General features: G+C 44.0%; 1 protein-coding gene across 2 annotated transcripts; it reads right to left on the bottom strand.

Annotated features, from left to right (window-relative positions):
• Positions 1–2,511: 2,511 nt before the first annotated feature.
• On the bottom strand, positions 2,512–14,517 carry adgrl4 (adhesion G protein-coupled receptor L4). 2 transcript variants are annotated; one of them, XM_076022649.1, is made up of 16 exons: positions 14,145–14,517; positions 13,795–13,944; positions 11,269–11,418; positions 10,082–10,231; positions 9,656–9,726; positions 8,699–8,860; positions 8,330–8,555; positions 8,096–8,296; positions 7,440–7,639; positions 5,997–6,176; positions 5,141–5,344; positions 4,747–4,967; positions 4,048–4,114; positions 3,850–3,941; positions 3,241–3,409; positions 2,512–2,883 (listed from the first exon to the last, which is right to left on the bottom strand). In XM_076022649.1, exons 1-16 carry the CDS (start codon positions 14,188–14,190, stop codon positions 2,821–2,823), a joined length of 2,352 nt encoding a protein of 783 aa, XP_075878764.1. In that variant the 5' UTR covers positions 14,191–14,517; the 3' UTR covers positions 2,512–2,820. The 2 variants fall into 2 exon arrangements, with proteins under 2 accessions (XP_075878764.1, XP_075878766.1); XM_076022651.1 differs by having other exon boundaries at positions 8,096–8,209; positions 8,372–8,555; positions 14,145–14,511.
• Positions 14,518–20,293: the final 5,776 nt, after the last annotated feature.

The raw sequence follows: 20,293 nt of genomic DNA, 5'->3' as shown, positions 1-20,293 counted from the left end.
CCGTTCATATTGACTTTGTGGCTTTAAATTAACCCGAGGCCAAAACACGGGCAATGCCACCGAGGAGCTGGGGAATTTCCAGCCAGTTCCGTGGGGTTCATCTTGAGTCCCGTCCTCTGTATGATTTTTAGTTACGACATTACTTCTTTACTAAATTGTTGTCAATGCCGCTTTTATGCTGATTGCACAGCACTGTATTGATCCTGAGTAACAGGCTAAGGAAAATGTCTTTGAATGCAGCTCACGACACAATCGCAAGTTCCAAAAAAAAAGAAACAAATATAAAATGTGGACCAAAGCAGATCTCTTCACAAAACAGATAACTTGATAGTACTATCCATCCATTTCCTCTTAAATCTTCGCCTGCCCCCCACAATATGTGTCCAGGGTCACACGGAAAGATAATTCAGACATTTCACACCTGCAGACAATTTGAGTTTCCAAATCTCCACACATGCACTTTTCTTTTTGGACTGTGGGAGGATGGTGGAGAACACCTAGAAAGCTCATGCAGACTCCACTCAGCAAGACCCTTGGGCTGGGGATCCAACACGCAACCTTCTTGTTGTGAGCTGACAAGTGTTAACCACTGCATGGTTTATTATTATTATTATTATTATTATTATTTTTTATTATTATTATTTTGTTTGACATAACATCATCTTTGAAGTGAATTATTAAAAATGCATATGAACCTTGGCCACTGGCTTGATGAGAATTTAATGTCAACATTTACACACACACAGACACATACAAAGAGGGGGTTTCACCGCTGCTAGCCACAGTCTCGCATCAATATGGGTATTCTAATCATCTGCATTTAATGGTATTTATTAATACTCATCATGTTCAAAAAAGAGGTTTCCAAATGTTTCTATTTTTTTTTTTTTACAGGGAACCTTTGAAAGCACATCTGATTTTCTCTTCAGGGGTTTTGGGTGTGAATCCAGATTGTGCACGTGTAGGATTGGGCATGATGTCTCACTGAAATATCCAGAATGTGCCAGGGCAGGACCACGGCATGTGTATGTAATCCGCTGGTTGGCCCTTACAGAGGGGGTAAGAGGGATTTATATTAGGGACCATTTTCGCCAGTGTGTTCTTAACACCATTTTAAGTTGAATTATGCCGTGCCTGGCACATGGGGAGGGGGTATGTATCAACTCAAGCACTGCTTCCTATTCATCAGCTGTCATTTCCTTTCCAATATCGTTCCCCCAAAGACTCCTAATATCCTGCAGCGACTGAGGGAGAACGCCACAGATATTATAATGAAGTAACATTTTCATTGTTTTTTTTTTTTTTGCACAACTTGTCGGTCTAAAAGTTGACATTTTCTTAAATGTGGCAGACTTTTTTTTTTTTTTTTTTTTTTTTTCTTTTTATGCCTTGTTTCGTTTCCCACACAATTCTTTGAGTTCAAGTGAAAACGTGTCATTTTACTCAGCAGCATTCATGCAGGCTGCTCAACTCCCTCTCATCTTCAGTATCAGTGCTGGTCTTTGTCTTCAGATTCCTGGTGAAAAACTTCAAAGGTGCAGTGGTGGACACAATGGAGTCGAACTGTGCAAGTGAATCGCTGCTCTTCATGCTGATTTAAAAAAAAAAAAAAAAAAAAAAAACTTCCTTAGCCCAAAGCGATCGCCACACATCCCTCTCCGCGCGCACAGCTTTTGGGTGATGACATCAAGCGGCAATCTGCTTAAGTGTCTCGCTCTCGCTGTCTTTTAGGGTTATGTGCACACGGCAGAAATCCCTGGTGTGATCGCGCTGGAGGAGTCTGTCATCCTTTGGAGCCTCTTTCATTTAACGGCTTTACATTCTCGTCATGTTGCCGCCTGGCAGCAGGGGGCTCCAGCATCACATTTTTTTGGTTGTGGAAAAAATTGGAACAAAAAGTGGACTCGTTCTAAACATTTTGAAGAAGAACCAAATATGGGAATAATGTGATGTGACAAGTGGCGATGTAAATGGAATGCACGACTGCCTCAACATAAATAAGTTGTCACAAGTCAGTTTTTCTCTTTTATTCTATCCTAACACAAGATCTCAGATGCAAAAAAAATTATGCTTAACTGACAACTGTGGCAGATTTTTTTTTTTTCTTCCTGATAATATTTCCACCAAGTAAAACAATATATTTGAAAAGTTTTATATATAACATATATACAAAGAAATAAAATCAAACTACAACGTTGCACAACAGTGTGTTGTTTTGCAGAACAGCAACATCAGATACTTTCTAAAACAAGTACCGTGTCCCAATTTCTGTGACATGAAATTCTGCAACACGGAATGCCGCAGCGCTGATTTGACAAACACGCGTTACCGCCCCCACGGTAGAAGTCATACGGGCCAAAGCGTTTCACATTATGTCCAGCAGATGGGGATGTTGACCTGGATCGCAGGCAAACGGGGGCATCCTGCCTGCCCGCTAGGTGGACGATCAGGGCTGGCGATTTCAACCATTGAATAAATAAATGAATAAATAAATCAAGAGGAATGGAATGGATGATTTTGTTGACTTTATTTTAATAATTTACAAATTAATCTGAGACATGAAAATAGCAGTGGAGGCTGTGATGCTGCATTCATTCTAGATGATACGCGAGACAGACAAAAGTGTTTTGATTTGTGGATTACAGAGAAACTTTTTCTTTTTGGAGTTGGATGTCAGCCTCTTCTAACACTTCATTTTAATAGATGAGTAAAAAGATAAAAAAATAAATAAAAAAAACTTTTAAAAACACGAGATACATCTTTTTTCATTCATTAGACAACTGTTGCTGTGGAGAGTACAGGTGACATGGCGGTTTTCCTTCATCTCAGACATTCAAAACAGCAGGGCATGTTCTTGAAAAGCCTGTAGTACTCCTCCTGAATCTGGAAGGACACAAAAACCACAAGGCGAAAAATTCATTAGATTTAAGATTTTTTTTTTTTTTTTTTGTCAATGCTGTTTGGGGACATATTTATATATTTTTAAATTCTATTTTAAAGCTATAAAAATATGCTGCCATCGGTGTCTGCACTCCGATCACATTAATGACGACAAACTACATTTAGTTCAATCAATTTAATCATTTAAACAGATATGTTTTGCCTTGTAAACGTTATTTCTATTCTTTTCCAACATGACTATGAGAGGAATTGTGCGCGTTATTAATAACAATAATGATAATAATAATAATAATAATAATAATAATAATATATTAAATTCCTGCTCTGCTTCCACCTTACCTTTCGGGACAGCACGCAGAGGAAGATGAAGATGAACATGCCCTGGAACGCGTTGGTGATGGTGAACAGGTAGGCAGTGAGGGTGGTCTCGTGGAGGATGTGCAGCACTCCAAAGGTCCAGGTGGCTCCCAGCACGAACAGCAGGGCCATGGCGCCGCGGGCGCAGGACCTGCGGGCCGCCGAGGCAACTTTTCATGGTCCAGTGTGTAAAATCTGGCTTGATTTGTGATCTTTATATTGGTAAAAACTTAACATACTGCCTATAAATACACCACTAAAAGTGTACAGTTGCAGTACAATAAAAGTCATTTGGTTTTCCTACCCTTAAAATGGTTCTCACATGTATAAGAATATACATAGAGCAAAGGTCTTGCTCCTAATTAGCCGCCATCTTGCACTGCCATGTTTTTGGGAAGCTCGCCTGCGTCCTTCAAGATTTTACACACAGGACCTTTAGCCGGCAACCCAACTAGTCGGTGAACATACACGCCACCGAACCACACTTTCATGTTCATCGCAGCGTGACGGTGGAATAATCCCCTTGGTTTTTTTATTTCCCCCTCCACATTTTCCTTCAAACTTCTCAGCGCGGCCGCTCTTTAATCCTACCTGATGTTTTCATAGTGGCTGATTTCCGGCTTTTTCACGGCGGTGTGACGGTACACTTTGTAGATGATCACTCCAAAAGCCAACAGGTTGACCTGAGGCGAAAAATACAGACAGAAAAAAAAAACAAAAAAAACAAACATAAAAATTAAGACGAGTGTCTTGGAAAGGCGTCAGCGGCGGCCTCCTCTCCAGCCTCACCAGAATGATCAGACACGCCGGGCCGATGAAACTCCAGATGAAGTTGTTTTCGGTGCTCAGCCAACACCTGTTTGCACAAAGACAGACAGTCCGGTTGGTTCGCCAGTCGTAGCACGCTAGCGACAAAACTGAGTGCAGCTCTTCTTCTGTACATGAAGGCGGTTGAAGCGCGAGCGCATCCGACTGACCCGACGGCTGCACGTGTTCCTGACGCAGCCCTCGCAACCGTCGCACTGTGCCGCCGGCTCTTTTCCTCCAGCCAATAAGCATTTCTCAGAAAAGTTCCTGTGTCTCCGACAAATGAACGATGCGTCGCAAAGCCTTAAATCTTCTCATTGTATTCTCTTTGAATAAACAACGGGCCTTTATTTGCGTATTCTCCCCAAATTATCCACGGCACGCAGACCTCTCATCATTTCCTCTCCGGCACAGGCAACCCTCCAACTTCCTCCCTGTCCCTGCAGGCAAATTTAATCTCTGTCCCCTTGAATTTATAATTAACACCGTTTGTTTATCTTTGCTCCCTGAATAATAAGGACGCTGAGTGAGGTGAAGAAAGGGGCTTTAGAGGAGAAATTCAAACCACTGTGTGGGAAAACTAGCCAAATATTCATTATTATGAATAATAATAATAATAATGATAATAATAATAATAATATGAATAATATGAATAATAATAATCCCTAACTATTTTCTTACACTTTATCAGTGCCGTAGTACTTGGAGCCAAGTGTCGCCGAGATGGCCACCACCACCGCCGGGCTTCCATAGCCAAACATGTAGAAGTTGCGGTGCAGGAAGCCTTTGTTGTAGATGACGCCGACTACTATCAGATACAGATGGATGCCCTCGATGCACATCCAGGCGAAGGCTGCCAGGAAGAAATAGTGCAGCAGCCCAGCAATAACCGAGCAGAAGAGCTGCAGAGAAACACAGGGACAGTTTTAGAGGAGGAGGAGAAGACAAACAAGACTTTTCTTCTTTTTCTTTTTTCTTTTGGATCATTACAGGTGCATTGAGGCCCTGGCGTTTTGTTGGCTTTGAAAGGGATGGAAAGAAATTTGATTGGGTGCAGCTTCCAACTCCGGCTCACCTTATGGGTGTTCATGTTGATCCCAACCAGGAAGATGAACTCGGCCATGAAGAGGCTGCAGCAGAGATTCTTATGGATGGTCGTTCTGGTGCTCTGGATCTCGCTGAGGAACCAGAAGGTGAAGATGCACATGGACAGACAGATGAGGGAGATGATCATCCCCAGCTGGGTAATCCTGGTCAGGATGGTGTGGTGGGCCACCAGCTGGGAGGCAACATGGGGAGAGAGCGTGTTCACTCACATTTTCTCACTCTATTGAGGTTGATCATTGTTATTATTATTATTATTATTATCATTGTTATTATTATCATCAATATTATTATTATTAGTAATAATAATAATAATAATAATAATAATAATAATAATAATAATAACAATAATAATAATAATTCATTTCTTTTACTTTTTTCATTTGTTATGCATAAATATATTCATACTTTGTATCACGACTGCTGTTTCATTTTAATGTCAGGAAGGTTAAATAAAATAAAATTAAATAAAATTAAATAATAAAATAAAAAGTATGAAAGTATGAAGTGGAATTACTGAGGCAACTACACCTTAGTAATTTATTTTATTTTTTTCGAAGGTCTAGTTTAAACAGTTTCACATCACAGATTGTTATTATTTTAAGCTTGTTTGTATTAGAATATACATTTCATGTATTTATTCATTTGAGAACAATCTGTCTGTGTGCACCCAGTAGGTGTTGAGGAAGTGAAATATAGGTGAAATATAAAAAGATAATCAAACATTTTCTAAACGATCGGTCTGCCGCGAGCAGTCGTCGACGCAAAGCCAAGCAACACTTTTGTCTCTCGTTAACACAGCGTTGCTGTAACGTCGGACGGCTTACGTTGGCCCGGCCGGACGACATGAGGATGGCGAAGTGCGTGAGGTGGTCGCAGGAGCAGGTGGTGGCGTTGCTGTTGACGTGGAGTGTCTCGCAGCCGTGGGTGGCCCAGTGGCCCTGCAGGCTGTCCGACGCGTACTCCCAGAAGGCGCACTTGGTCACGTCGACCGCGGTGTCGATTGGCTGCGGAGGGTAGAAAAATAAAGCGCGTGTTCACCGTTTGCAATGCCAGGATGCCCGACATGGAAAAGCAGAGCGGCCCCGTCGAGCTGAGGGGAGGCCCAGTTTTAATCCCCAAGTTGGCATGGACACACAGGGCTCGAGAGCGGAGGTCGACTCCTTCCCCTTTCAAATTACGAGGAGGGCTTCGAGTGCAGGCACTGGCGGGGGATGAATTTGATTGGTGTCATTTACTTTAGCTTTGCCGTGATGCAACTTCATGAAAGAATAGAAACGTGCTCACTCATTTTCTGTTCATTCCACCAAAATTGAGCTGCTGGTCTTTAGGAACAGCACTTTGAAATGTTTCTTTTATTACATGAAGCTAAGCTTGTAGAAAAACATACCAGAACAGATGGCAGCAAAACAATAAAATAGAAATAAAAAATTAATTGGCATTGCAATTTTACGAAAGCTTTCCATAATTTGCCATAAATCAACACATCCTTTGTTAGGTTCAAGCCTCTCGGGACCTACAAAAATAATGATTTTACTTCCTCATACATTTTAATTGTCTGAAAAGAATCCAGCACATTAACTTTTAGGGTTATTTCCACCATTATTCGCGTCTCCGTTCATCTGTTCACCTTTTCCTCTTCCAATTACCCTTAACTGGGTGGGTCATTGCCAAAGAACATGGAATAAAATCTCAAATTTTTCTTATAAAACTTTGCAAAATCATGGCCTACTCCTCCCATGGGAAGCTTCGTTTAAATTGGACTCTAATGGAAATTCCGCCAGTTATCAAGTTCGCCGCCAGAGTCAATCTGGGAAATTAAAAGAAAGAAAAAAAAAAAGAATACTATTCCAACTGAGTGGAGACTCCAGTCTGAGTGAGTCACATGATGGGATATTGATGTTTCGCAGTGAACAAAATATTCATGTTGATGACTCAATGGATGAACGATTTAGAAAAAATGGAGATTGCATTCACATCTTCCCGGACTAAGAAAGACGTTGCTCCAGCTTGCTTGTAATATCACTAAAAAAATAAACACCGTTACAAAATGAGGATGGATAATGAAGTGCACCAGGCCGACTGTGTACAACAGTTCTTTTGAGGCGAACTGAATCGCTTAAATCGGTACAATAGAACAATACCTTCAAAACAATTGTTCACCGAGCTGTTCACAACCAAGACAAACTCAAATTAAACACTCTTGAGCTCTGAGGGTTGATTTCTTTCATGTGCAGAAAAAAAAAAAATCAGCCTCTTGTCTTTTTTACCTCAGAGTGTCTCAGCGTGAAGGCGACGTGGTCGAGCTGGTAGACGTCAGCAGGTGCGACGGCCGCCGCTATGACTTGGGAGTTGACAGTGATTTCCCCTGTTCCTGCGTAGCGCGAGTAGTCCGTGACACCGGGGTCGGCGCTGGGCTTCAGGATGTCACTGACGCTGTCGTATCGCACGAACACCACCGACACGCTTCCTGATGGACAGAGCAAAGTTGTCGGGTTTCCACAAAGACGCAGGGGAGGCAAACTTATCGTGTTGTGGATTTAATTAAGTCCAAGCGCAAGAGAGGGAGGGATGTCAAAGAAACTCCACGTTCTGAAAAATCCACTTGGAAAGGTCACCTTGACAGGCTAGCGAGTCGCATGCCAACGGCGACAAGCTCAGTTTTGAACGGCTGGGCAGCGAAGCGTCGGCTTGATGAGTTTATTTGATGAGGGACAGAGGAGAGGAACCGGCCGAAAGTTGGACGCGCACTCAGAAATCGTGGGCTTGAGGTGAGCTTGTCCTGTGCCTAATGACTTTTTAGTATTTCTCAAAACAGATTTCAAACTATTTTCTTGTGTCGTCTCTGACGTGCTTAGTGGCACCTGGAGAAGATAATGGGCCCAGCATGCAGGAGGTCCTATCCTTTTGAACAGGGCTACCTTACCATTTCTCTCCTTGGCAGGCCTCTGTTTGGGAGTGAGATGGATGAGATCTCCCGCCATGGAGGCAGACAGTTTGGCTTTGGTGTGGCGGCCGTCGAAAGTGAACAGTTTTAATTCTGTCAAAGGAAAAAAAATGAATCGATTAACCGGCAGTTTGACAGTTCGATAGATTGTTAGAGAAAGAACAGCAACCGCAATTTCTTCTCTTTTGCCTTCAACAAGAAAAAAAGAGGAACGGTGTTCGGGGAAGGACGACCCGTGACAGTAGGTGGTCCTACCCATGTCGCTGGCCTTGATTTCCAGCTCAGTTGGGCCTCTGCAGTTTTTGGCCAGCGTCAGAGCACTTTGTTCGACGGTGTGGAGCAGCTTGGTGATGGTGCGCTCCCGACGCTCCTCTTTCATCCTGCTCCATGCAACCAGCTCGTCCTTCTCCACCAAGTTGTTGACTGCGTCCACTAATTTCTGTCAAAGAGAAGAGCAAAGGTTCTAGCTTTGAAAACATTTCCAATGCCCCTTTGCTGCCCGATTTAGCTCTAAATGCAACTGTATTTCAGGCAAAACTTGAGCACAGGGTGGCGACGGTCAAACGGAAAAAATAAAGCTACCATGAGAGTTGAGTTGACGGCAGAAGGCGCGACAGCGTAATCCTTTCCTGTTGACCGACTTAGAGCCTCGACGTATGTGATCACTTCCACTGAGGTGAGCTCTCCGGATGTCTGCGTCGAGATCTCCTCCAGGAGGCTCTGCGGCTCCGAGAAGTTGCTCATCTGAGAGCCGTAATAAGCAAACACACCAGTGAAGAAATAAATGAGTGCAACTCCCAAAAAAATGCTTTTGGATGACATTTCAGAATGCACTATAATCTGTACAGGTGAACTTAAACACAAGTGTCTGATCCATGAATGAATCACTGAATGTTCCACTTCAGACAGTTGCTGTGAACACTTCTCTTCACCGAGCTTCACATTTTGACATCATGAGACCAAAGCGACACCTAACAAGGAAGAAACATGGACTTTTTTTGTTGTCAAACATGTCATACGTGTTTCCACAGGCATGGAAGGATCATATATACCAGCATGTGCAGCAAGTGGAAACTGATTCAACACACTGGCCGCTGACCCCCGCACTTCACTTTTGGCAGAAACATTTGTGTGCATTGGGACATCTGGCTGCAGGTTTTCACCCACTTGACCCTCAATGACATTGGACACTGCCAAATGTCACGGAGGGTGCGAGGACTTCAGTACAGGTCACATTGTCCTGGTTACAATCCAAATATAAGCCAGTCAGCATCCAACTTGTCAAGTTGGTCTGAACACAAAGTGCCTCTCAATGCAGGGCGGACAGGTACTTGGATTATTTATCTGTTCATCATTTATTTCCTGGCGCAGTAAACTATCCAGTATTTGGGATCTCTCTAATTTAGTTTGTGGGCCCTGTGTTTCCGGCTCACTGTACAAATATAAATCAATCTTGCGTCTGTCTCACGCCTCTCCAACAGAGGGCAGTGTTCTCACATCTATTGTCAGCCTGGCACGGCGGAGGAAGGTGCGACTTACATCTTTGAGAATGCTGTTGACCGTCCTGGTGACACATTCCACGTCGTCGTGGCAGTATTTTTGTGGGTGCTCTGGAAGTGGGGGGGGGGGGGACAGCAATGAACCAAACTTATCTTTGCTTGATTGATTCATTTCTCTGCATTGTTTCAGTGGCGGAACCATCTGTCATCTCAAAAAAAACTAAAAAAAACAAAACAAAGATTGCCGAGGACTTGCAGCAGCATAACATTGTGTGGCTGAGTCACATCAACACTTAAAAAAAGGGGGAAAAGGGGGGAAAAAGAAAAAAAAAGGGGGACAATTCAACATTGCACCGTTACTTGATGAGTTGCATAACAGCGCCCCCCGCCCTCCCCCAAAAAAGAGGAAAAAAAAAAACGTGCATGTGTGACTGTGTTGAGTGCATTTCTGTCTTCCTCCACTGACCTTTACATCCTGCGCCCGTCTCTGGATGAAAGTGCTGAGTGCCTGAAGTTGGGGTGTAATCACGCTGACAGGTGCAATAGAAAGCCCCATTGGTGTTGTGGCAGTGTGAGTTGGGACCACAGCGCCCCCCCGACTCGCACTCGTCAATATCTGGGAAAGACAAGCGAAACGTCAGGAACTCGGTTAAAGGCAAACACGGTGTAAAGCAGTGGTTCTCAAACTTTCTCCCAAATTTGACGTGGCTGTGTCTTGAGGGATCCCGATGAACCTGCAAGTGGCCCCATGTCTCTAGGACAAAGTTGACTTTTCACCCCATAGACTTGCATGGCATTAGGGCAGTGGTTCTCAAACTTTGTCACGCCCCACCTTGGAGGAAGAAACTTTTTCATGCCCCCCCCACCCCAAAAAAAAGACAAAATGGTGAGAAAATGAAACAACATAAATGTGCAAATAATGTTTTAGCTTTGGCACAGCACTTTTTGTGATATCAAAACCAACATTATTTTCAAAACCAACATTCTACAGCTAAAAGTGCCCAACAACAAAGAACACTGGCCACTGCCGGACTCCTGAATTCTTCTTTTCATTCCTGTCAAATATTTGTCCATCCTGTGTACCTGAACATGAGTTTGTGGCACCAGTTTGGTGCTAGCATTCAATAGCATTCATTCTAGCGAAGGATTTTGGGTATAATACAAAACCTTTTAATCTTCTGAGGCGATAAAAACAAAAGTCCTCCCCCATTCTCAACAAGCCTAAACGCACTGAGTTGCTGCCGCGCGATTGGCTGAAGAGCTTTTTGTGCTAACAAGCCGATGAACATGATACCTAATAATGTGGCCACTGAGTGTCTTTGCCTGCCTTTCATTTACATCTCTGTGAAGTATGTCTGCCTGTGGAATAAATGAAAAGGAGAACCGGGGCTGTTCCGAGCAAGAGGCTTAGTCATCCTCATTCAATGCAAAACTACTGTATAATTCCTTTTGGAACGGACGCTGTGATTTCAGTGTGCATAAAATATAAATGACAGATTCAGTGATCATCTTCAAAATCCAGCGTTTCATCCCGCAACGCTCATCTGCGCTGGCCAGAAATGTCAGAGGGGGATAAAAAGGCGTGCGTCGCGGGAGGTACACCAGCAGGGGGGGCTAGAGGAAACGCCACCTCTGACGTGTCGTTTATCCTACCGCTGCATTCGGTGCCATCGTTGGGCTGGAACTCGGCCTTTCCCGTCGACTTGTAACCGGGGAGGCACGTGCAGTAGTAGCTGCCTGGCGTGTTGGTGCAGTTCCCCCGATGGCCGCAGATGTTCGTCACATTCTGGCACTCGTTGTCATCTACGGAGGAGGAAAAAATGCGTCTGACTTCGACAAGCAGGGTAAAATGGGGTTACTGGTGAAACGCAGAGGACAGGAAGCGAATTCACAAAACCTTCTTTGCCCCCCATGGGAGAGTGTGACGCGCGATGAAATAGCTACGTTTAAGTATTTTGCTTTGCACTGCTGATAAAGTAGGAACGTGGAAGTTTTCTTTTGGAATCTAAAGCACCAAGGCTTCAGTGCTTTCGACAACCGTGTGCAATCGTCTTGGCAGCGTGTTGCCCGTTTCATCTTCAAACTAAACAACCCATCACTGATTCATAAATGTATCAATGAGGGCATCTTGGCTCCATCTCAGTGCAAATATCGACTGGTGCTGTCCTCCACTATCACGGCGAGACGCTCCGATACTTTGACCGGGATGCCGCATCCTGCCCTTGATTTTATCTTGGGCTGTCCGTCTCATGACGTCTTGCTGACGGCCTCAGCTGGCTTTCATCAAGCGCCGACAATTTTTTGTCTGCTTTGTTTGCACGAGATTCTGAAATTACATAGAACATATCTCGGTCCGACTCCCACGAGTCTACGTCCTCGCAGGTTTCGATTCTGCCTCTGCCCTCTCCAATTCCTGGAACTTTCAAATGTTGTTTTCTGCTGCGGAGGTTTGATGAACGCTGTGCTCTTCCTCTTTGTACCTTTTGCACAAAAGCTGTCCGGGAAGGGAAATCCTCTGCTCTGATGAGGGAACTGAATGCATCCTGAAGGGGAAATACCTCTGTGATGCATGGGACACTTGAGCTGTCTTGACTGCACAAACACTTTACACCCACAACACACACACCAAAGGCTGAGCTGAAAACGAAGGTTCGTGCAACACTGATCTCGCGTTGAGAGAGCTTAAGTTTCGTCGTGTAGAGTTCATTTCCTCAGTTTAAAGGGCAGTATTAGTTGCTACCACCAAGAAAAGGTCTCAACAAGATGTCGCTTTGGTCTCATGAAGTCAAAATGTGAACAGCGCAATGACGAGGAGTGTTCAAAAGCAACCTGTCATTGAAGCAGAACATTTAGAGTTGGATTCGTGGATCAGGCACTGGTTCACTCACTTTGTTGGAGAGCAGCGTGCCAGCAGAGCAGAGAAAGAAATACTGAAACTCTGAACAGTTGGACTTGTGAATACAAAAGATGATAGAAGGTCCACCGAAGTTCACCAGTAAAAGTTCAAGGACATTTCAGGTGCATTCTGAAATTTAGTTCAAAATTTAGTTCAAACTACTAAAACTACTTTTAGTTTTAGTAGTTTTAGTTTTTTTTTGTTATTTATTTATTTATTTATTTATTTTTAAATCGGCCAGTATCTCTTTTGGCTTGCAGTTGACACTTTTGAAATACTGGAACATTAAAAGTACCTCATTTCAATTATTTATCCAAGATAAAATGCTTGGCTCCGTGGACTGCACCATAGTCATATTTAGATTTATTCTTAGCACTGGAATTATGTGTAGCCTTGCAATGATTGTGGAAAGTGTTTGAGTCAGGAAGCAAAATAGGTTCCCGGAATTCTAAACAAGCTCATCGCCGCATCAGGGGTAACAATGTGGACAGAGGAAGTAAAATAAAAAAATAAAAATGGGAACGTCTCAGTGTTTTGTTTTTTTTTTTGGATCAATGTTTAAATGTTGCAATGTTTTCCCTGTTCCCTGCCCAACTAAGGTTCGATAGCAGCTAGTTGGTATAGACATTCACTTGCGAGACAACACAACACTGTTTGTTTGCATAACAGAAAAAGCATCTGTTCCATTTTTCAATATGTTTGAAAAATAAATGAATGAAAATGGAAAATTCATGACTTTTGTTCTTCACAGGGTCGCTGCGTGTCTTTGAATTCATCAGATTCAAGGATAAAATTGCAACATTTCTTTTTTTTTTTTTAACCTATCCTGTTTCAGCTCCTGGCCGAGACAGAATGGATGATTGACAGGAAGAAGCCACTCAGGAAGGATTTCATACCAAAGGCATGCTCATCTAGATAATTTAACAGCCAAAGTGTATTCAGTGAAGCTACCTGCCTATTATTTAAGACTTTGCACAAACTACAAATTTTTCATCATTATTGTTATTATTATTATTATTATTATTATTATTATTATTATTATTATTATTATTATTATTGTTATTACTGTGTGTCCAAAATATCAAAATACACAATGACACCCTAAGTGCCTTGACTGTTAATTACATTTGCTACATATGGCAGTAATCTTATATTATTAATCCAGTTATTGTTAAAATTCAGTTTAAAACAAGGCCTTTCAAGCTCCAGGCCCTGACAGCCTTCCCCTCGCTCTCCGCGTGCGCCGCACCAGGCCCGTCCCGCTTGCGCGCGTCGCCGCTCACCGTTGCAAAATGTCGTCCCGTCTCCGGTGTATCCGTGGTTGCAGAAGCAGGCGTCCTTGGATCCATTCAGGGCCTTGCACGTCGCGAGTCGGTGGCAAGAGTTACAAATGTCAGAGAGCGCGCACGGATCCATCAGACTGGAGAGCCATGCTGCGGTAGCAGAAAGACAAGCGGCGGGTGAAACGCTTTGCGGCCAAAACCCGTGGCGAACCGTGACACTCTCAACTGCGGACACAAAGCCCCTCGAGAAACAGGAAGGTGAGAATAGTGATACAAACCGACGCAGATCTGAGAAAAGGTTACAGAAGGATCTACTTGCTGCCCGACGGAGGGCGGACGAGCTCACGTACCTGTCAGAAGTACAAGTTTCATTGGCGACCTGAGTGAAGACTCCATGGTGGCGGCGAGTCTGGACTGCGCTTTTAGCAGCGAGCGCTGTGGGCTGGCTGCTGACGTGGGCCGTTTCCTTGCATCAGCTTTTCCTGTTTCCCGAAACCTGGCCCTTCCTGTCTCGATCTTTAATCTGCTTCTAGTACAACAAAAAAAAAACAAGCGGTGACCTTCGGCCTGCCTGCCTGACCTGAGTGATACAAAGCAGCCTCTGCACTGTCCTCCACTATGTGTCTTCTCAAAAACAGATTTTTTTTTTTTTTCTCTCTCCTTACTTTCTGAGCTGTACTCGGTCCACTTTGGGCGATGTGTGCTGCCTTTCGGGCAGCTTCCTTGCCATTGTCTCAGGCTGAACACAGGCAGCAGGCTGTGTAAACAGCAGCCAAAACAAGTCAGGCCCCGGCCAACTCGCGGGAAGACAGCCTCCCCCTCCTCCCTTCCGCAAAGGTCTGACTGATAATTCAGACACATTCCAGGCCGCGAGGCTTCCTGCGGCCATCTTATTGTTCATCACTCATACCTCCGACTGCTTTATCAGCTGCGGCGCACACACCCGAGTTCGTAAACAAGTGCAGAGTCTTACCTTAGAATGTTATCCCGCTTTGCCAACTTAACCTCTGACGGCGCTCTCGCTGAACTATAAAGCTAAAATACTGGAGGGTCAAAAGGAGACATAAAGAATCTATATCTATATTTTTAATTCAAGTCAAAGGAGTTACCTTTAGCTTTTTAAAAAAGAAAAAATGACGAAAGAATAATTGGAAAAAAAAAAATCCCAAGATCATTCAACTCCTCCTATCGGAGGATTAGAGTGTTTGTCAAAAATGATCACAAGCATGACAGAGTGCATAATAACTTCAGTGAGTCAATGCATGGAACCAAGACACAGGTTGCCTTAATACCACTCATGTAACCAGCTGCAACAAAACAGCTCCTGATTTATTTATTAGAACAATATTGTGTGTCGTAATACATCTTCTGTAATGGAAGTACATGGTTCTTAGGACCATGAAAGTCAAAAGGCCAATACTGTACCCATTTTCAGACCATGGTGGGTTCTTCTTCTTCTTCTTCTTCATTAATTAATTAATTACTTATTAATAATACTACTACTACTACTACTACTACTACTAATAATAATAATAATAATAATAATAATAATGAAACTGTGGAAAGAGGATGTTTTCATTAACTTCACTGGCATCGGTGTCTCTTCATGACATCACAAAGGGCTTATTTCTTGAGCTGTGCGTTTTAGCATGGACTTTCTAAATAGCTCAAGTAGGAGGGTTGACAGTTCAGTGACAACAACATTATTGCTTGTATCAACACGGGATCGAGGTTATCGGGTGGACATCAACCCACAACAGGCCTTTGAAATACAGTAAAACCAGACAAAAGCCGCAGTATGAAGAGGCCTTTAAAGCCCTTTGTTCTGCAGTCACTGGCTCTCTCAAAGATAACCATCAGAAACATTTGTTTTTCTTCAATTTCATGACCTGTCAAAGTCCCAATTAGGCCTGTGGCCTGTGCCTCACTGGCTGTTTACTGACGTTCACAGAACAAAGCTGTGATCAATGGCACGCGTCGCTTTTTGTGCTTAAGTTTTGCAGTTCCCTGTTCCTGCTTCATAATGTGGCACTCATGAAGGAAGCGGCAGGCAGACTCGGATGTGAAACGGCCCAAAGCCCGTGAAGACAAGAGGCCATTCAGGTCTAACCGAGAGGACGTCTCAGCCTCACCTTCCACTCTGTGCACCCAAACAAATTCCGCGGTGAATGCGTGTCACCCGGAGGCCCTTTGAATTGCCCCGGCTCTTTTAGCTCTATCGGCGGGGAAACGCGGCTGCCTTGAATGCCACCAACAGAGCCGCGCCGCCGTTGCTGTCCTGGGAACAGCGCTCCGGTGAAAACCCACATGTGAAAGTCTCGCTCCGGCACTCGCCTTCACTTCGCAGTCGGGAAGGAAGTGACACTGTCAGGAACAAACCTGGACTGATTGCACCCCCCCCTCCACCCCAAATGCTTTTTTAAATCAGGAAATCTCTCGGTGACAAATTTGTAATGCTCTCAGTGGGGCCCGCTCGCCCTACAATGGCTTTGTGAGGATATAAAAAAAATGTAAAAAAAAAATAAATAAAAGACATCTGAGAGAAAAGATCCGTGCGACTGTGCGGAGGCAGTCTTGTGTAAATGTTTCCTCTCTCATGGAAATCGAGTCTCGCTGCGGCAGAAATTTCTGCACCTTTGCGGACGCGAGGGGGGGGGGGGGGAAGGAGACGTGCCGCTTACGCCTTTCAAGCCGTTATTGAGATTTGCAGCGCGGGGGAAAAGTAAAGAATGTGTTGTGACACTTTAACGGTCGCATTTTGCTCTGACGTTTGGCCTCCTTCTCGCCGAGCTGAGGAAGGCAGCCACAGACCGGGGAAAAGTTCAGCTCCCGCGGCCCGGCAGACAAAGCAAGGCGTCCCGACTCGGCCTGTAGGTGGCGCTGCGCCGACAAAGTGCTTGTCACTTCACCCAGGGGGAAATATCTATCCGGGGACTGAAGTGACACCTGGCAGCGGGCACGACAAGAGAAAAAGACCAATTTTGGTTGAGAATGAGATGTTTTGGGGTTTTTTTGTTTGTCAGCAGTCGGCCACAGGAAGATAAGAGGATCAACAATATCCTCTTAGAAAGCCAACAAAACACCACATTTTCAGATTTTTTTCTCTTTTTTTTGTGCAAGCCATTTGGCTGACTGCTGGGAAAAGAAAAACTTTTTCTTATCAGCTTATGTATTTTAGATTTGGGAAAACGTGATGGATGCATTTCATATGACGGGACAATGTAGAACATTGTGTGCAAATGGTTGCACATAAATATGGCAATACGACTGGATTAGAACACAGAGATTTACCCTTGTCCAAGAAACAAAACATAAAACCATTAAAAATAATGGTAATTATGAATTATTTTTCAAAAATATATTATTATTATTGCTATTATTATTAGTGCCAATAGTTGCCCACGATAATTTGAGTGATTGAGAAAAATCCCTTCTAAATGGCCAACTGGAATAGTGGAATATAGTTCAACTTACTCCTCGACGTATTAGGTTTTTCCTCAGTACTTCTGGACCTGAATTTGGGGAAAAAAAAAAAAGACAGATTTTTCCAAAGATCGGCGAGGTGGGGAGACAATTCACAAATGAATCTCCGTCACACTCGACTGCCTCATCAAAATAATTTGTCCTGGCCGAACACAGTTGAATGATCCAATCCATATTCTGGACCTCTTTGCGCCTTTTTTCCATTTTCTCTAACAGAGCAATTTTTTTTTCACTAAAAAAAAAAAAAAAAAAAAAAAACACGTTTTGCAGGTGCAACAAGTGTCACTGATTGGAACGACTTTGTTTTTTTTTCCCCCCCGTCTGCCGCGACCTCTTGTTAGGTTAGTGACTGGAACAGCACGACAGTGCGGCGAGAGCTCTTCCAAGGGTGACGGGGATCCTGGTGAGGTGACAAAAGCTTTGCAGTGACAATCTCACAAGTGCACTCAATAAATCCGCCATCACTCAGAACGTCTCTCGCCCCCTTTTCTTCAAATTCAAATTTGAGTAAAAATATGCTGAAAAGTACGAAAAATTCTCAGACGCTTTGGCGCTTTTACTGGGATACGTGTTGTGCACGTGTCATTAGCCGGAGCCTCTCTTGCGTAAACTGTCCCGTCGTGGGGTTTCTTTGTATGCACTCATTTGCGTTTCGCTCATTTCTTCAGACTGAGTTAGTGATCGGAGACTTGCACACGATATCGCGCTTCACGCCAGGAGACACGACAGCGCAAACCCTCACGCTGGAACGAACCTCACGCGGCCGCCACGAACTCCCGGGTCCTAACTGTATGTTGGGATGTTAAAAAACGGCATTGATGCATTGTGGCAGGATGTGTTCTAACCTTTGGCGCGATTGATTTATGCAAAACTAAAGGTGAAGCCATCAGTTTCTCGTATGAGATCCCTCTGTGGGGCCGATTCTGAATTTATAAATGTTCAAAAAGCCCTGATAATTTAATTTGGAGTGCCCTTTTATAGGTTAGGTCACCTGCAGCGCAGCCGGCAAATTGAATAAAGAACAGTAATAGAAAACAGGATGTCAGGTGGGCTCCCTGCTTATAAAATCATTAACAACAGTGTGTCTTCTCTCATAAAGGGGGCCATTTGTTCTGCGGTGGGAATGTTATGAAAGTGTGGGGAGCAACTCAATTTATTTTTCATTAGGAATTAACTCCGGAGAGTCAGCGAGAGGGTTAATAGTTGCACAGGTATGTGAGCAGCGGGAGCTAATAGTCCGGGGGACGGAAACCTGTTTTTGAATAAGGCCTTCGCCTATTCGCCGTCCCCGATCACGCCGCTTTATTAGCAATGAAACGTCACTCCTTTTGGGAGGGAGCCTCCCTGGCGACTCGAGTTCCTTTAAGGTCCACAGAATCAGAGCTCACCCCCCGCAACGGGACTCACGCTGGCGGCTTTGTTTGGGTAATATCGGAATAATGCGGCGGCCACGTCAAATCCTCTCCATCCTTAACAGACTTCCACAGAGCTCCTGGTTGCTCCCAGCGTGTCACTGGCCCTGGACCGCAGGAGGTAGAAAACCCTGCCTAATCCCTTCAGTGCTTTTACAAATATCTATATTTCCTCACTGGGGAGATGTGAAGATTACCGCCGCAGCCCATGTATCTGCGGACAATGAGTTATTATTGTACACGCGCTGTGGGTTTTTCATCGCTCCGGCAATCTATTTTATGGCTCAAGCTGCTTTTCTGCCATGGATGCGGTGAATACAGGAGAGATCAGCCACTGCGCTCAGGCTTTCCTCTCTGTGTTTGGCTCGGGTTGGCTAGACGGTACGTTTTTTTGACCACGACCCGTGCGTTTCCATTTCTTTTTCACGATACACGTGTAATATTGGGAGAAAAAGAAATGACTTTATGTTTTGGGAGATTAGTTCAAGCTTCCTGCAAAGTCAGCAGGCCGCTTGTTGCATCTGAGACTGACACAGTGATTCTCGGTGCAGTTTCAGAACTCTGAATTCATTAGAAGATGGTCGCAAAATAAACATGGTTAATATTTTAGTGTTGCCGGTTTTCAAATCTTAACTCTTAACTTTTAGACGCAGGTTTTCCACTCTATCGACAAATAATAAGCGACGCTCGCTACGACTAATGGCGCGTTAGAGTGCGTTACGATACACTGTGTGCATGGACTGACAAACTGGTGTGTTAGGAATACTTTGAAGCAAAGCTCTGCGTGCATACATACTAATATATTCTCTGTGATTCATTTACAGGTCAGATCGCTTATTTATTTACACACAAGGAAACCAGGCGGCAAGTCAATCAACTCACCCAGAAGAAACTGTTCGTTTCTCTCCGGCTTGAACCTGCAACTGGCTATGCGGCCCTCACTACCTGCATTATTTACTCCATCAGAGGGCTCATACATAATGCCTGCAGCTTCATTTCCCGGCGGCTCTGGATCAGGAGTCAACTGTCGAAAGAAACGGACTGATTTCCAACACATTGTCATCAGCGTACATCACAATATTGTGAGCAATTGAACCCTTGGCTCCTCTTCTATGAGGTGCTGCGCGTGTTCATTAGTCTAATCTGCAGTCTAAGAAGTGATTAGACCGTAAGACCTGAAACATTGAGCACATGGATACATATGGACTAGTTATGCAGGTTATAATACAGCCTTTTAATTAGCATGCAGCCTGTGGTGCGCTTCAGCCGCGGGTGAGCGTTTGAAGTGTTTTTCTTTACCAGCAGATGATGTTCATCGGGTTACAGCCAACCGAGAAAAAAAGGGCTTCTCTTTTTCTTCCCCCGCGATCGTGCACCCACTAGGGAGACTCTGCTAATAAGTTCCCTTGGCTAAAAAAATGTTTTCAGCCTCATCTCCTGCAATATACAGTTGAGAGGACCAAACATTCATTTGCTCTGGTGCACTTTTAAGTGGAACCCTTAATGGCTTGACAAAATTCTCTGGCTCCTAGATTTGGGGCATTATTAAAAAACAAAACAAAAAAATTATTAATGAGCTGCACAAGTATGGACTAGTAATGCAG

The sequence above is a fragment of the Nelusetta ayraudi genome, unplaced genomic scaffold, assembly GCF_046127955.1.
Source record: "Nelusetta ayraudi isolate G7.1 ecotype Tasmania unplaced genomic scaffold, CSIRO-AGI_Nayr_v1 ptg000013l, whole genome shotgun sequence".
Lineage (NCBI taxonomy): Eukaryota > Metazoa > Chordata > Actinopteri > Tetraodontiformes > Monacanthidae > Nelusetta > Nelusetta ayraudi.
This window is presented reverse-complemented; position numbering and strand designations above follow the sequence as displayed.

What these genes read in the sequence shown, in the direction of transcription:
- adgrl4 (XM_076022649.1), bottom strand. Translation starts at nt 14,190, where the DNA reads ATGGAGTCTTCACTCAGGTCGCCAATGAAACTTGTACTTCTGACAG. An exon ending in TGTCGTCCGGCCGGGCCAAC is followed by an intron (nt 5,345 to 5,996) that starts GTAAGCCGTCCG and finishes GTTGCCTCCCAG; the next exon opens with CTGGTGGCCCACCACACCAT. An exon ending in AGCCACTATGAAAACATCAG is followed by an intron (nt 3,410 to 3,849) that starts GTAGGATTAAAG and finishes GGCGGCCCGCAG; the next exon opens with GTCCTGCGCCCGCGGCGCCA.